Source organism: Myodes glareolus, chromosome 21 (assembly GCF_982192425.1).
Source record: "Myodes glareolus chromosome 21, mMyoGla1.1, whole genome shotgun sequence".
NCBI classification, from domain to species: Eukaryota; Metazoa; Chordata; class Mammalia; order Rodentia; family Cricetidae; genus Myodes; species Myodes glareolus.
Window position 1 is genome coordinate 24,993,486 of NC_142046.1, and position 16,425 is coordinate 25,009,910.

The following is a 16,425-nucleotide window of genomic DNA, read 5'->3' on the forward strand; positions in this document are numbered from 1 at the left end:
CAAAATGTTGCTTCCACAAGGCAAAACTGCAGTTTTCTTGATCAAAATGACAATATTTACGGAGGTGTATGTGCTGTTTTGTTTGTTGTTGTTCTTGTTTCTGTCAATTTGACCCAAGGGAAATTGGGAAATGAAATCTTAATTGAGAGAGTACCTCTAAGAAGAGTCTTGTAATAAAGATGTCAGGACATTTTCTTCATATGGGAAGGAGCAGTTCACTATGGGTAGTGCACTCCTGGTCAGATCGATGTTCCTGAATTGTTTAAGAATGCAGGTGAAACCAATCAGGAGAAGTAGGTGGGTAAACAGCACTGGTCCACAGCTTCTGCCTCAGCTTCTGCCTGAGCTTCTGCCCCGCCTTTCTTTCATGATAGACTGAAAGATGAAAGGGGAGGTACAACCTTTCCTCCGCAAACAAGTACCCTAACCTCTGAGACATTTTCCAGTCACTGGCGTTTTACTCTCAAGGGCATGCTTGGCTAGGTCATTTCTAGCCTGTACTTCTTGTTTGTGTAAGAAACACCAGGAAGGGGAGCTCAAAAATAGCTGTCGGGAAAGTGTTCATCAAAGCTTGAATGTGTATTAAAGTCTTCAGGACATAAGATAAAGACTGCTGACCCTGTAGCCTCTCAAGATTGAAAAGGCAATTTCAGCAAGAGAGTGCTGGCAGAAGCCTGCTGGTCTACCACAGTCATCCAACTAAGAATGATCATCAGTCTGTGTAGAGATAAGCCATTATGGTTGTGCTGACTTTGTGTGTGTGTGTGTGTGTGTGTGTGTGTGTGTGTGTGTGTGTGTGTGTGTATGTGTATGTCCAGGTTTCATCTTAACAAATTAAATTTTCAGGGCATGCAGAGATCACAGACTTTCGGCCACTTCTTCAGTTTAAAAATCACATGAATTGCCTTCCCCTCAAAACAGATACTTGGAGTTCTTCCCAAATTCACCCGACAGGCAGATTTTGGGCAGCGTAGGTACAGGAAGCTCACTGTAGGAAGCAATGTGCATGATGCCGGGCCTTGTGCAAGAAATTTAGGAAAGACAGAACATTTAAACTGAAGCACAAATTGTTGCTTTCCATAATTGCCCTTCAGAATTTGGTCTCAGTGCCCACCCCACCCCCAACACACACACACACATACACACACACACACACACACACACACACACACACATACACACGTTGCAGACTGGACTTTCTTAGTTAATGAGAAAGTTGTAACAATAAGTAAATAAATAAATGCAAATAATATAATATCCCAATAAGGATAGTTTAAAAAAAAACAACTTAGCAAAAAAGACTGCCTACCATTTTTAAGCAAAAAAAAAACAAAAACAAAAACAAAAAAAAACTTAAGAATGTTTAAATACAAACTCACAGAAAAGGCTAGACACTGGTCACGAAGTTTAGAACAGACACCAATAATGCTACAATTCTCTGTTTCTGCATCCATTCCTTGGATGGAATCTGCAATCCATGGCTCATTTCTGGTCAAAAGCCAGGATTCCCAAAGAGAACTCCATTTCAGCTTTAGGTTCCTCTTCATTCTTCTTGGTTTAACCCTTCTCCTGCCAGGACACTATGGGAGAATGCTTCTCAAACTGGCCCCAGTGAACTCGCAAGCTTGCTCCACATGTGTCACCCTATTGTGGCCATGTTCCTCTAAATTAGCAGTTGACCAATAGCATCCTGGACACCAGTCCCCTGCATCCCATTGTGCCAAACAGGAGCTCTTCTAGTTGGGGATTAAATTCTTTCCCAAAACTCACCCTTTCCTTTCAGGTCCCATAAAATTCATTGTTGAATTTGTGAGACAGGAACCCAGAAAATACTAGTTTGGGAATCTGGTGACTGGTGGCATTTGAATTTTCCATCACCTTATTTCTTAAAGTTATGCACATTGGAGAGGGGTCAGCCTCCATTGCTCTCTAGAACCTGCCACATTTTTCAGTGAAATGGAGAGGTAAAGTTTATATAAGTTTCTGTCAACCATATTAGGCAATAACCATTCAAATAAATTTTCTTCAGTATTTAGAAAAATTACATCATCAATAATAATAATGACAATAATAATAATAACAACAGTAATAATAGAATTCTTCATTCTGAATGAACTCAGTTTTTTACAGATATAATTTTTGAGTAAGGATGCATCATAAAAATACCACAGTAGAATGCTCTCACATCTCACAATATTTAAAGAATATCCCGATGATATTTCTGTCACACATGCAAGATGATGGCAAATTTAGGTGGAGGAGTAGTTGGATCAATAATATATTGACATAATTTAAATTATTTGATTGGATTTTTTACAGAAGTATATAATTGAGTGTTTATTAAACAATTTACAAATGTGTTTCTATGATTTGATTAAGGCCTTAAAATATGTTTTATATATTTTTTAATTTCAAGTTGTGACCAAACTTTAGACATTGTGACATCATACTGTTATATGTAAGGTTCACAGTTGAACTGCTTAATAAAGTCAAAACTATTCAAAGAAACATGTCTTTACATTTTATGTGAGCTTATGATGTTTGTACTGAGTTGCATTAACACCTGTACATTCAGGCAGCCTGTAGGCCTTTGGTTGAACCCTTGCTGTACTGAGTCGTGGGCTCAATCTGAAAAACTAAAAAGAGGATAAGCTGATAAAGGAGGATGGTGTAAAATAGAGAGGATAACACTAGGGACAGCTCCTGAAATAGATGGAAAAGGGAGGATCAGAATGTCAGCACAAAACTAAAATACCTTGGAAATACTAATGCTGCAAGTACTCAGATACCCAAAGGGACAATCTAGCTTCTTTGTTTGAATCTCTCTCTCTGTCTCTCTCTCTGTCTCTGTGTCTCTCTCTCTCTGCCTAAACTTCACTTATAGAAAAGGCTGATCTAAAACTATTTGAAATCCACCTTGTCTCTGCCTCCCAAGTGAAAAAATTAAAGGGGTGTACCTTGATGTCAGTCAATCTACTTGATTTAGTAAGGTTTATGTATTCATTATCATTGTTGTTGGTATTTTCAGGGTCTTACATAGTCCATGCAGACATAAAACTTGTTATTTGCTTGAGGATGACTTTAAATGTTAATCTTCTTGCCTCCATCAAACAAGTGCCGGGTTTTCAGGCATGCTACACCATGTACAGTTTTATGTGGTGCTACGGATGAAACCAGGTGTTTTGTGCACATATATTAGGCACTTTAAGAATATCATTTGGTCTTTATTTATTATTGCTTTATTAGTTTGTTTGATTTTGAAGACTGGATCTCACTATAATTCAAACTGGCACTGAACTCATGATCTTCCTGTCTCCTCCATCAAAATGTTGCAATTCTAGGTTTATAACTAGCACACCTGGATTGTACTTAGGTATTTTAATTCATGAAGAACTCAACATTCCAGATATGGAATAAGCTTCTACCAATAAATTCTAGAATACTGATGAGAAATAGTTCATAGAAACAGTCATATTAATATTAGAAGCCCTCTTCAATGAAAAAAATTAAATCTCTGATGGAAGAGACTATGGAAGACACTAGAAGATCACCCATCCTCATGAATTGGAAGAAGTAACATGGTATGAGGAAAACTGAACTGAATAATACAATTAGCCCTATAGCTATTGCCATGTACAAAAGTTAATTTAAAATGTACCAAAGACCTCAGCATGAAACCTGAAATTATTAAACTGTTATGGAAAGCACAGGGAATAACTTACATAGTACAAGTATAGAAAGGATTTTTTAAATGGGACTCTATTTACTTAGGGAATAAGTGCAACAATTAGCAAATGTGAACTCATAAAACTTGAGCGCTTCTGTACATCTAAGGAAAGAAGTGAAGGTTAATCCTAATAGGCAACTGTAAGGCCTGGGCCTTCCCCTGCCTCTGGAGGTGCAAATCAAGGACTGTTTTGGCAACCAGCTAAAGTTTCCTGCTAAGTTCCATGCTTGCTCTGCTCTAGCCTGGTATTATAGCCTAGGGCTCTATATCACTTTAAAATGGTAATTTCTCAACCTGCCTGGAAGAGCCCAGGCACCAAGATACCTCTCACCTGTCTGACACTGCCCTACACTCCTAGCCCAACTGCCTGCAGAGAAGCTCACTTGGTGCCAGCTTCCCCATCCCCCTCTGGATGGGAGGGGTTTCTGTTACTGGGGCCAAAGGGAATTTTAACCCCAGATTAAGTTTGAATAAATGGGCATTCTCTCTGAGAATGACTCGAACTCTCTGTTTGTGTTGTGTACGTCTTGTGTTCAACCCCTAGGACCTTACCTAGATTGTGGAAAGTGTGGAGTCACGGTCCATACTTGGTGGGTGGTGAAGCAGACAATGGTGTGGAATGATTGCCACAGGTGACAATCTTTGTCACCTATGACTCTAATAGAAAATGAATACCCAGAAATAAATCAAGAATTGAGAAATAAATTGAGAACAATTAAAAGAATTGAAAACAGATCTAATATAGAATTCTCAGAATAAAACATACGAATAGCTTAGAAAATTATTTTTAAATGTCCCAGATCTTTAGCAATCATAGAAATGCAAAGTAAGCAACTTTTGTCTCACTTCAGTCAGAAAGGGCCAAAATTGAGAAAAGAACTGACAAGAAATACTGCTGAGGGTGTAGGAAAGTGATGTCTCCATTCTCCATAGGTAAGACTTCAAACTGGTGTACTCAGGATGGAAGTCAGGGTAGAGAATTCTCCAAAAGATACCATAAGTCAACCTACAGCAATCCTTGACATATGCCCTTAGGACTTCATATTTTACTATTAAAATATACCTGCTTAGCCAAGTCCATTGTTCCTTTTTTCACAATGGCAAATAAATGGAAACAACCCAATATCCTTTCATGATGAATGGGCAATAACTATATGGTACATATACACAATTGCATAGTATGTAGCAATTGCATAGTAAAGAAAAATGAAACATAAATTGTGCATCAAAAAGGATAGAACTAGATAATATTGCACAGATTGTGGTGACCCAGACCCAGAGAGATAAACACTACATATTCTCTTTTATTTGTAGATCCTGGATCTATATATTTGAGGATGTAATCTGAAGTACCCTAAGAATCTAGAAAATAAATATGTACCGTGAGGGAAAGAAGGAAGACAGAGATGTAGAATAGGGAATAGCAGGGCTCTATTATTATTATTTCTCAGGAGGAAATGGAGAAGCTGGGGATGGCAACTAAGTATGAGGGAGAGAATGTAATATGACAGAAGAAAAGATAAGTAATAAATGTTGTTTGAAAAAGACACAGCAATCTTTTTTTAGATTAAGAAAAATACACATGTATGTGTGTACATGTATATACTATATATGCATATTAGTGTATGTTAAATGGGATCATCCCTTTTGAAATGATAATGTTCTTACTAAGAGCCATATAGAATATCTAACAAAACCGCAAAGACTAAACACTGAAAATTTTCCTTCCTTTTGTTGAATGTAAGATCAATATAGGTTACCTCCATTGTCCCTAGGTACTCCCCTTCTAGAATTTATAAGTACATCCTTTTTGCTGTAAACATCACACATTTTGTACACATGATTTAGTAGAATTGAGCTGTAAGTGATATGAAAGCCTCCTCTCTTAGGTCTAGTTCTCATAGGAAGGTTCTATGCAATCTCCAGAGGAGAATTAAAATCAATATCCCTACCCAGCCATGAACTACAACAGTGGTGAGCCCAACAAGATTTCCCCAATGGTGAAGTCATTGTACCTTAATCTTGGAGATACCCAGAAATTACCTAACTGAACTCAAGGCCATTCAGCAGGTAGAAGTCCATACCCGATACTATAAACCTACACAACACCCAAGCCTGGAGAAGTCACAGATCCTTGTGGAAAGCCTGATATTGTCACCTTCCTGAACAAATTCCAGCTGTATTTTGAATACTTACCCTTAAACCTGATGATTCTTGTATATGTCATCCTTCATTAAAATAGCTTATTTTTGCAGCAGACAGAGGCTTCTACAGAGAACCACAGTAGAATAACATCATGGGCTCTGTGGCCACAATTAGTATGTTTACAGCACAAACTCTAAGCTTAAGGCTCTGGAAACACTTTTGAATAGGGAATGGAAAGATTGTAGCAAGATAAAAAGAAAGAAGAATGAACAAAAAATGGCTCCATCTTAGTTTTGAAATTAATAAACATGATTGTCATAAAGCAAATGTAAAACAAAATCAAATATACATGTAAGTTTGTTAACTCAGTGGTTTGGAAAATATAGTTGTTGGGCTACTAGCAAAAGAATTAGCACTAACTAGGAATTTGTTGAAAATGCAGTTTTTCTCCTTCTAAGACCATTTGCCCTACGGAAGGGATTCTCAGAAAGATAGACAACATTTCTTTTTAATAATGTTCTGCTTTAGTTTTCTGTTTCTTTTTTTATTGATTTTTATTGAGCTCAACAATTTTTCTCTGCTCCCCTCCCTGTTTTTCCCCTCCTCCCTCACCCTTCTCCCAAGGTCTCCATGCTCCCAATTTACTCAGGAGATCTTGTCTGTTTTAGTGACAACCTCAATGACTAAAAGCAGCTCATAGAGGACAGATGGGTTTCTGTTTGTTTGTTTGGTTGGTTTGCTTTTTTGTTTTTTTTCATTTCAGAGGTTATATTCTACCACTGAAAGAAAGCAGGATAAGAGCTCAAGCAGGAAACAGGAGGTAGGAACTAAAGTAGAGGACCCTGCATTTACTGGTTTACTCCCCTAAGATGGTTTGATCAATCTGATTTTCTATACAACCCAGTACAACCTGGTCAGGGGTGGCATCATCCAGTAGGCTGAGCCCTCCCTTATCAACCATTACTTAGAAAAACGTTCCACCCAATTTGTCCATAGGCCAGTTCATCTTTGAAATGGATGGCAGCACTCTTCCATTGAGGGGTCCTTTTCCCAGACAAGTTTAGTTTGTTTGAAGTTGGAAAGACTTGTCAAAGAGCATGTTTTCTAGAAGAATCTTAAATTTGCTCAACTCAGAGAATGCCACCATAAAGTTACAGATTCTCAAACATCAATGAAGACTCATTCCTCTAAAACGAGTTAAAAAAAATTCACTCTTGAGTATTAAAAAGAATTTCATTGAACTGCCTAGAATGAGGTATGGATATTTTTTATTTGTAGCTATCACTTGCTGCATTGCTATGTGATAAAGGAAAGATGGAGTTTGATATAGTTCCTATATCTATATTTTCCATTCTACTCCTAAAATGTTCATTAAGGCTATCCTTTTTAATTTTTTTACCTCCTGAACATTTTTTCACTTCATCTTCATATTTAAATGCTCAAAGCATTCTGGTAATAGAATTATTATTGTTTCCCCAGGATCCTGAGGCCTCATCTATCTATCTATCTATCTATCTATCTATCTATCTATCTATCTATCTATCTATCTATCTATCTATCATCTATTCATTTCCTATTCTTTAAATTAATCTATTATTAACATAAAATAGTTTAATAATAAAAATTTCATTCAGACATTATTCTAATTAGTTCTTAGTGATTCTCCTTTTCTCTTCTCCACATTTTCTCCTTCTAAGTCGTTGATCCTCCCTCATCAGCTCTTATGCTCTTTGCTTTCATTCTATATACTTCTTCCTGCCTTCTCACTTTTCCAGTGAGAATGAGCATTCCTCTCCATTGTCCATAGATTTTAATTTTTGTCAGAAGCATATATAATCAAATGTGTTTGCATACTTTAAATCTAAATTTAATATTATTTTCCACAAAAACCACTAGTTATTAAACATGACAGGGGTAGATCTTAAGATTTAAGTGAAAATACAATAATGAAGACTTCTGCAAAGGCTGACACCTTTGGGAATTTCCTCTATTCCAAGACCAAATGTAAAACAGTCTAGTTCTGTTGAAATATGGAAACAGGAACTATATAGCCTACATGCATGGGCAATAACAGTTGGATCTTGTTTCCTTTTTCTTATTAGGAATCAGTCTTTGTCATTTTGAATTCAGTGAAAGGCCATGTTATGCCACAGAAGTATAACTTCTTCTACAAAGGGAGATTGCTTCTCCCAAAGCTTCTTGATCAGCTTCTTAGATACAACTCTTGATTTAAAATCAGAAAAAGTGGACTGTCCTCAAGGGCACAGTCCCTGAGAGGCTACCTATGCTCTGATAGATGACGCTACACCCGTGCACATTTCGATCCAGTAAGTGGACTCAGTGTATTTTAAAAAATAACATATGCGGGTGGGAAACAAAGGTGGCAGAGAGATCAGGGAAGGACTGCAGGAGAAGAAATGAGTGATATACTTGATTCAAACATGATGGTCAAAACACATGATCAGAATACAATAAATTCTCAAATAGCAGCAATTAAAAACCCGAATGTATTTCATGCTTTATATATTTGTATTTTCTTTTATGAGGGATATGGAATGTCAACTAGACAAAGAAGAGAAACATCACTACAAAAGGATATGAAGGAAGGATGGACAAACAATACCAAAGTTGTTTAATAAAACCTCAAGGTGTCTTATTATATTATATCCATTAAAATCATGCAAAATGAATATGCATATGCCATATATATATTCATATACATATGACTATGGATTTGGATGTCTATCAGATATTGAAGGGGTTGGATTGACATATAGGTAAGTAGTTGACACACTACTAGGAACATGTTCTATACCTGGTTGTCTAATACAAATGACATGGCAACAGGATGTAAAAAGAACAGAAGGAAGCTTCTGAGATTTTTTATATATTCAGAGAATCTATAATGTGTTGTTACTTATATACATGCCATTTCTTAAACAAAATCATTAAGAATTTAAAACTAAACACTTAAGTAAAGGCAATAAACTTGAGATTCATAATTTTATAGCAAATTTACTGTCTTGATTACGTTGTGAATGAATATTTGGTTTATTGCATTGATAAAGCAGAAATACTACGTATTACTTATTTCTGCATATCTCTCCCTGATTTTACCATTTAGAAAGTGAGATTACTTCTTGTAGCAGGGACTGTTAAAACAATAGCACATCATTGTTTGAAGCCTATAATAGGGATGTGTGCCCTTAATCAAGATGTGCATGAGAACATGACTTTGCCTGTATCTTCTTAGCCACTCATACCCAAGTCAATGCAATTCCAGAATGACTAGTTTTAATTTAAAATGTGCCTGTATTTATAAGATAGCCCATTATGTATTGACTTCATGGTCTCAAGTGTGTGGCTAAAGGGTCTGTCTTCATTCTTCTATGTGTGAAGCATGGAAAACATTGGGGTTCCTACAGATTGTCATGAAGACTCATTGAGAAACTATGCATCTAATAGTCCTTGCAGTCTCTGCACTACTCACCTCTGGGAAGGGAATTTACTCAGTTCTACATGTACAAAAGAAAATAATTTTGCAACTCTGTCAACAACAAATCCTTTGTCAAAAAGAAATCTTTTCGAAAATTGGAACTCTAGTGATACATGACTGAGAAGGATGCCATCAACACAATTTTTGGCAGTCAGAACTCTATGAATTTACAGAAATTCACAATGGTTGTTTACTACTTAATCTAAGTTTAGATAATTTACTACTCCCAGAATGTGTCATACGCATTCTAACAGGAAACACCCTCTCGTCGTTTGCTGCAAATGTCAATCAAAACACAATTTTGTTTTGCAAGTTAAATCATAATAGTTTCAAGATTAACAAAAAAGTGCTTGGCCTTCTAATAGCTACCTCCTAACACAATCTATAATGTCTGGCTCCATGTGTTTCAACTAAGGCTATTGTATCTATTCTGAATGAGATCTATTAACTGAGGCTATTGTAACTACCTATTCTGAATGAGAGCTATTCTGAATCAGGCATTGAAAGTCATGTTCAAAGAGATGCAATGAATAACATATTTGCCTCCTTGAATCTTGTTCATATAAAAATAGCTGTAAGGAAATACAGCACCAGTACAATGTATCTGCCACATCTCTACTAAAGCACAACCATCCTCAACTTACCGCAGGATGCCGCTTCATCTGTCCGGTCACCACAGTCATCCTCTCTGTCACACAACCAAGCTCTGGGAATGCAGCGCCCATTTCCACAAGAGAACTGGTCAGCCTGGCAGGTTCTGGCTGTAAAGATTAGTTTAGACACAAAGAATAAATTCACAGAATTTTTGAGGAATGTCACATGCAATGTCTGTTTAAAATATGTGTTACTGTTTATGTTTTACATTTTTAGTTTTTGATATTTTAATTATATTTCCCCCTTTGCCATTTCTCCTGCCAAACTCTCCCACATATTCCCTTCCACAATCTTTCAAAGGCATGGCGTCTTTAATCAGGATGCATATTTTTGTTTGTTGGCTGTTTTGTTTGTTTGTTTGTTTTTAGAGACAGGGTTTCTTGGTGTAATAGCCCTTGCTGGAACTACTGGAACTAGCTCTTGTAGACCTGGAAGCCTCTAACTCACAGAAATCCACCTGCTTCTGCCTCCTGAGTGCTGGAATTAAAGGTATGTACCACCACAGCCCAGTTTGCTTGCTTGCTTGCTTGCTTTTTATCAGAATATAGCATTTTTTTAGTTTTTTGTTTGTTTGTTTGTTTGTTTTTGTTTTTTTGTTTTTTTTTAGATGAAGCTTTGTAAAACTAGCTTTCTCTCTGCTCTGAAGCTAGGTACACTTTGCCTTTCAGTGAAATTGGCTGCTAAAAAAATGAACTTTCTTGAAAATTTCCACAAATGAAGATAGCTCATTATTCTAAGAATTTTCCAATCACGTCCTTTTAAAATGTTATTGAATTCACTTTCATCCAACTCCATTATAGAAAGGAATTATGCTAACTCCCCATGAGAAGCCTTACTCTTTCTGAGGAGTGGATGGAGGTGGGGTGGTGGGAAGGTTGGCGGATTGGGAGGAGGGGAGGGTGCTGGAACTGGGATTGATATATAAAATGAGAAAAGATTATTTAAAAAAAATAAATGTAAAAAAAAATCTAGCATTTTTTGGCAAACAAGAAAACTTTTTTTCTGTAATGCCAAGAGAAGCTTGTAGGAATACAGGGTCTGTAGGTTCTAATCCGGGTTCATAATTGTCCTTTTCATCTAACATTTCCCTTGCATCTACCTCTTCATTTTTAACTGAACTCCCATGTGAAGTGAGAATACAGAAATATTGTCTAAGACATGTAACTAGTCTAAGACTTTATATGGACCCCTCGTGCAGCTGTATAAATTGATAAATAGCTTCTTTAATGACTGTACCTAGAACTGTCATGGGCAGGAATATGCAACACTGCTCGCTGTGTTCAAAAGACACAATCTTAGTAATGGGGTCCTCCTAGGAGTGCTTTATCCTTTCTTATTGGTCAGGTCAGAGTTCAAGAGCAAAGAAGTGATTCGTTTCTCTGCTCCTCCCCAGACCCAGTGGCTTTTGGTACTGCACACAAATTACTCTTAATGTTTTTCATTTTCATTTTTTTTCTTTTTCCTTCAAAACAGAAATTTGTTCCTCCCTCTCCAGTCCTGAGAGCAGTCAGGGTTTCCTGCCCTGTGGGAAGGAGGAGGAGAGGGAGTCGGGGGAGTGGGAGGGTATTGGGAGGAGAGGGGGAGGAAGTGGAAATTTTTATAAATTAATAATAAAAAACCCAGAAATTTGTCTTGAGTGGGATTATCTCATTCATCATGCCTTTCTATCTGAGAACAGTGGGTGGGGGGAGGTCTATATTGATGATACTTCCAGACAGTAAGAGGCTGCATAGAATCTGAATTTCCACACAAGAAACAGAGAACCATTTATTGACAGATTTCTACTTCCATATGTATTAGGGGGAAGAAAGTGTTTTTATTTGATTCTTTAAAAGTACCTTGAATGCTAAACTACATTAAAGTAATTTAAAATAATCTCATTATAAAGGCATACAAACACATATGCCCATGGCTCTGTGATCAGAATTAGTGAATATTTTTCAGATTACTCAAAAATAAAATTTAAAATTTACTGATTAGTTCGACACCATGGACTGGAGTAATTAGGGATGTTATTGCAATGTACATTTTGCTATGCACATAGGATTTAAGTATCAAAATATTTACATAATACTTGTTTCCATTTTAAAACTGATTATTTGTGCCAAATTAACATATTTTATTTTTCTAACTAATGTATGAAGTTCTGAAGTTTTCAGTGTTTCCATTTTAAAAAGCATTAAATATTTCTAATTGCCATTGTTATTGCCTTATATTACTAACAATGAAGATCATAGTTGATTTTATATAACTGTGTCTTTTTTTATTAAGGAACAGAAAACAATGCAGGATATGCCCAAGGTGTGGACTTTGGTTTAATTGATGAAGAAGGCTAAGATGTGAAGGAGACGGATAATTTCCCCTTACATTCTGCTTCAGTTGTTTCTGACAAGTGTTTTCCCCTTCTGTTTTAAGAGAAACTTAGCAAGGGCTCTTGATTTTCATTGACCTTTTCTTTCATTCTCCCAATCTTTCCCTCTTCCCTTTTTCTCAATCTACTTAGTTTTCTTCCTTTTTGTTCTCTGCCTATTCTTTCCTTTTGCTTCTCTCTTCTCGCTTCCTTCTCTTTAAATTGTATTTCACTCTCTCAGGATTTTAAATGAAAAAATCATTAGGTGATTTATCTCCATTTAATTCCAACTTAGGCATAATCATAACCTATTAAATTTGTGCATACCACTGTTCTTTAACTTCACATTCTTGTTACTACAGTCTCTCCTATCAGTCTCTCTCTAGGGTCTAGCAAAGCTTTGGTTGCTCTTATTAGAACGAAAATTTAAAAAAAAATGTCAGATTAATTCATATAGTGGGTGAATGGCCATCGTGATGGAAGGACGTGTGTGAGGCCCTCCCTATCGCTGGGAAGCTGAAGGACCTGCTGTAGTCATTGACTTGGGAATTTTCTACATAATTATTTGAAAGATTAAGACTAGGAAAGGCTTGAATTCACTTTCCCTTGTGATCTGGGGGAAAGTATTTCCTTTTCCATCCAGGGAAATTTAACCGATTTCAGATAAGAAAGATATTTTATTCCTTAAGTCTTTGAGTTCAGTCTTCGAGACATAATCAGATTGACAGAGTTAGCACTTCACATCAATGGGCTCAAACAGAGACAAGACAGTGTTTTCCTTCTCAGTCTTCCTTTGCACCATCTGTTATCAACTTGCAGGTGGTGTCACACAGTGACCCCAAAGAACTTTAAATTCATGGCAAATAGTGCCCTAAAGAGGAACTTACCAGTGTCTTCTGCAGAATTGTTTATCTAGCACTTGAATCAGAGATTTCCCCCACAGTAAAAGGATTCCTGATAATCTAGCACTTGTATCAGAGACTTCCCTCACAGTATAAGGGTTCCTGCTAATCACTGTTATTGTATATCTCAGTGAAACCGAAAAGCATGAGCTCTGGATGAGGAGGTGACTGTTCAAACAAAACAGTCAGGAACATCACCTTTGTCACTTCTGTTTAGAATTCTTTTTAGACAGTATGTACCAGCTCATCCCTGTAAATTGTAGTACTTAAGAAGAGGAAACTGAAAGATGATGAATTCAACGTTAGTTAGCCTGGGCTACATTGAAAAACTTCAACTTATAAAACCAAGGGCTGGGCATGTACCTCAATGGTATAGCAGTTGGACACCATGTGCTGGCCCTTGGATCTTATTTTTAGCACTATGAAAGACAAGGAGACAGAAGCTTTTATAGTTTATCTTGAAAAGTGTCTGCTTCTCATATATTGGTTATTTAAATGTAATTATGCCTGCTTAGTGTGTGTTTGATCAAATTTGTTGGATGATGTGAGAAGAAGAATATTGCCCAATGCAATTAGTGTTCGATGATGGAAGAAAATGTTGACTTAGGACTGCTTAGGTGAAAGTGTAAGAATTATTAGCCTTACTTACAGGAAAGTGAATTTCAAATGTAACCACCATTCATTTCTCTTGACCTCTGAAATTCTCTGAGAATTAGACAGAAAAGAATCTGTATTTTTGAGAGACTAAAGCTTCTCTGTGTGGCTGGGTCTGCTCCTTTGTGACCTGTGCATGCACTGCTGCTCTTTTGGGTGCCTTCTCTACCCAGCTTATAGGCTTTAGACAACCGCTACTCCAACCCTATAAGCTGCCAGTTGGCAATTTGCTCCTAGTGAAATGTTCCTATCACAAAGAGGTCAACCAAATACATACTTGTCTCTGTTGTACAGCTGCATCCAATTTATTTCTGTGTATTTGCTATAGTATTTTGCTTTGTATTATTAAAAACCTGTATGATAGCCTCATTTTATGGACCATGAAGTCTCTCCCACACACCGACTTCCCCCTGACAGGCCTGACTCCTTAGTTTCTTTTTATGTCCATGAATATTTTAAAGACTACACGTGAGTTTATGAGCGATACATAGAACTATGTTTCAGTTTAGCTTTCTTGTAAATGATGTGTATATTTTTCTTTATGTATGAGGCATTTTGAAAGTTGATTCTTTTCAGACACTTGAGTATGAGCTCAGTCTTTATAACTATGTGTGGCAAATATACAAATCTATCGAGTATCTTACTCATTTAAAGTTGAGTTGGTTTGGGGGCGTTTTTATTCCTAGCTCTCAGGTGAATAACCTTTTTCCCCAGGTTTTCCTATGCACAGCTTTCTACTACAGTGGGAAAATAGATATTCCAGAGATAAACATGAATAAGTTTGGGAACTTACTGAATTTAAAAAATTCTTTTTTTTTACTGGCTGTTTTTGTGTCTCCTTGATACTCTATCATGGAGAAAAATAAGGAAGGAACTCAAGGCAGAAACCTGGAGGAAGTAACTGAAGCAGAGGCCATGCTCAATGAAGAACTCTGCTTACATTGCCTTCCATGTCTTATTTAGCTTCATTTCTTTAACACCCAGGACCATATGCCCAGGGTTGATATCACTCACAGTGAAATGGGCCCTGTCACATCAGTCATTTCCCAAGAGCATGTAAAACAGGCTTGCCCACTGACAAATCTAGTGTAGGCATATTTTAATTGAGGTTCTTGCTTCCAATATGACATATGTCCAGTCAACGTAAAGCTAGACAGCATAAGCTCAGTAGGGCTCAACTTAACATGATGCATACTAACAGTGTGCATGGCAGTGGATGGCTGGCATATGATCTTATGTGTCTTGTTCTTTGTCTACAAATATAAGAACTTTGCAGTTGTGATCATTCAGTCATCTATGTCATGACACACATTTACTGGTTGTTGTGGGAAAATCCTAAAGGAACAAAATAGAAGCAGGTTCCCGGTGGGAGAAGATTCACATAGGTGTATAAGCAGCACCTATGTAAATCGGTGAAGAAGAAGACTTCATGCTAAAATATCCCTGTTTGGAATCTTTTCACCTCAGGTACATCTTCACATATACACTTAGATTTCAGGTTCTCGAAAGGGCTTAGAGGAATTGGTCACTTTGTCTAGGTATGCTAAGCCTTGTGAGCTGTTTATTTCTTTGGGGGAAATGAAATGGAAGTACATCATAGCTTAACCCCGCTTCTCAAACTTTATAATGGTAGGAGACATGCTCATTTTTCTCTTTGCTCTTTTCATTTGCATTTCAGAACATACCCTGCAGTGACGCCAGCTGCCATGGGTAAACTGACTTGTGTGTGCTGACCTGGGAGTGAGGAACACAGCTCAAAGTGGCCTTCAATATTCTGCATTTTATTTCTTCGTGAACTATAGGTATCCAGAACCACAGAAATCACACTAATCAGGACTGATAGCTTTGTTGACTCTTACTTAGAAGTATTTCCATTTTTCTACTACTGATAGCTCATCACATGCAAATGTTCTTTTATAAATCACGTGGAAACAAGCAAAACTTGCAATTAGTATAAACAAGGCAGGTACTCTACTATGAAAATGAGTGACTTCCTATTTTAAGGCAAAACCATCTCTGTTTATGTTCAGCATGTAATGAAGCAAAATCTCTGAATTAAACCTTAATCTTAAAAGATTAGTATGTGCATTGGTGTGCAGAAATGCTTCATTGTAAATTAGAGTCATATTCAGTGTGAACTTCTCAAAGTCAAGTTGGCTGCACATAAAATTCAAGATAATCTGGTGTGTAGTGTAGTTTGGTCCAAAAAGTAAGGGCCTTTCAGGCAGAGCTTACAAAGATGCAGGAAAAGTTCTGCTTCCTGCATTTCATCTGAAAAATTAAAGCTCTTAAAAGTGGACATCATGGTGTTGAGACTTCTTTTTGTTTGAGAAAATCTTGGAAACACACCAAACACACACACACACACACACACACACACACACACACAATTTAATAATCCACTTCCTCCAAAGATTAGAGGTTTTAACCAAGGCTGAAGAGAATTATTCATTCACAGAGGGTGAGCAAGTGTTTCACCAATGGAAAAGTCTGTCCA

At 36.9% G+C, this 16,425-nt stretch overlaps 1 protein-coding gene across 2 annotated transcripts in view; it reads right to left on the minus strand.

Annotated features, from left to right (window-relative positions):
• The window catches only part of Lrp1b (LDL receptor related protein 1B), a 1,858,137-nt gene that overhangs the window by 735,704 nt on the left and 1,106,008 nt on the right, over positions 1-16,425 (minus strand). For both annotated transcript variants that reach the window (XM_087899923.1, XM_087899922.1), the window contains exon 18: positions 10,013-10,129. In XM_087899923.1, the coding sequence (XP_087756049.1) occupies positions 10,013-10,129 (117 nt within the window). The remainder of the gene's footprint in view (positions 1-10,012; positions 10,130-16,425) is intronic.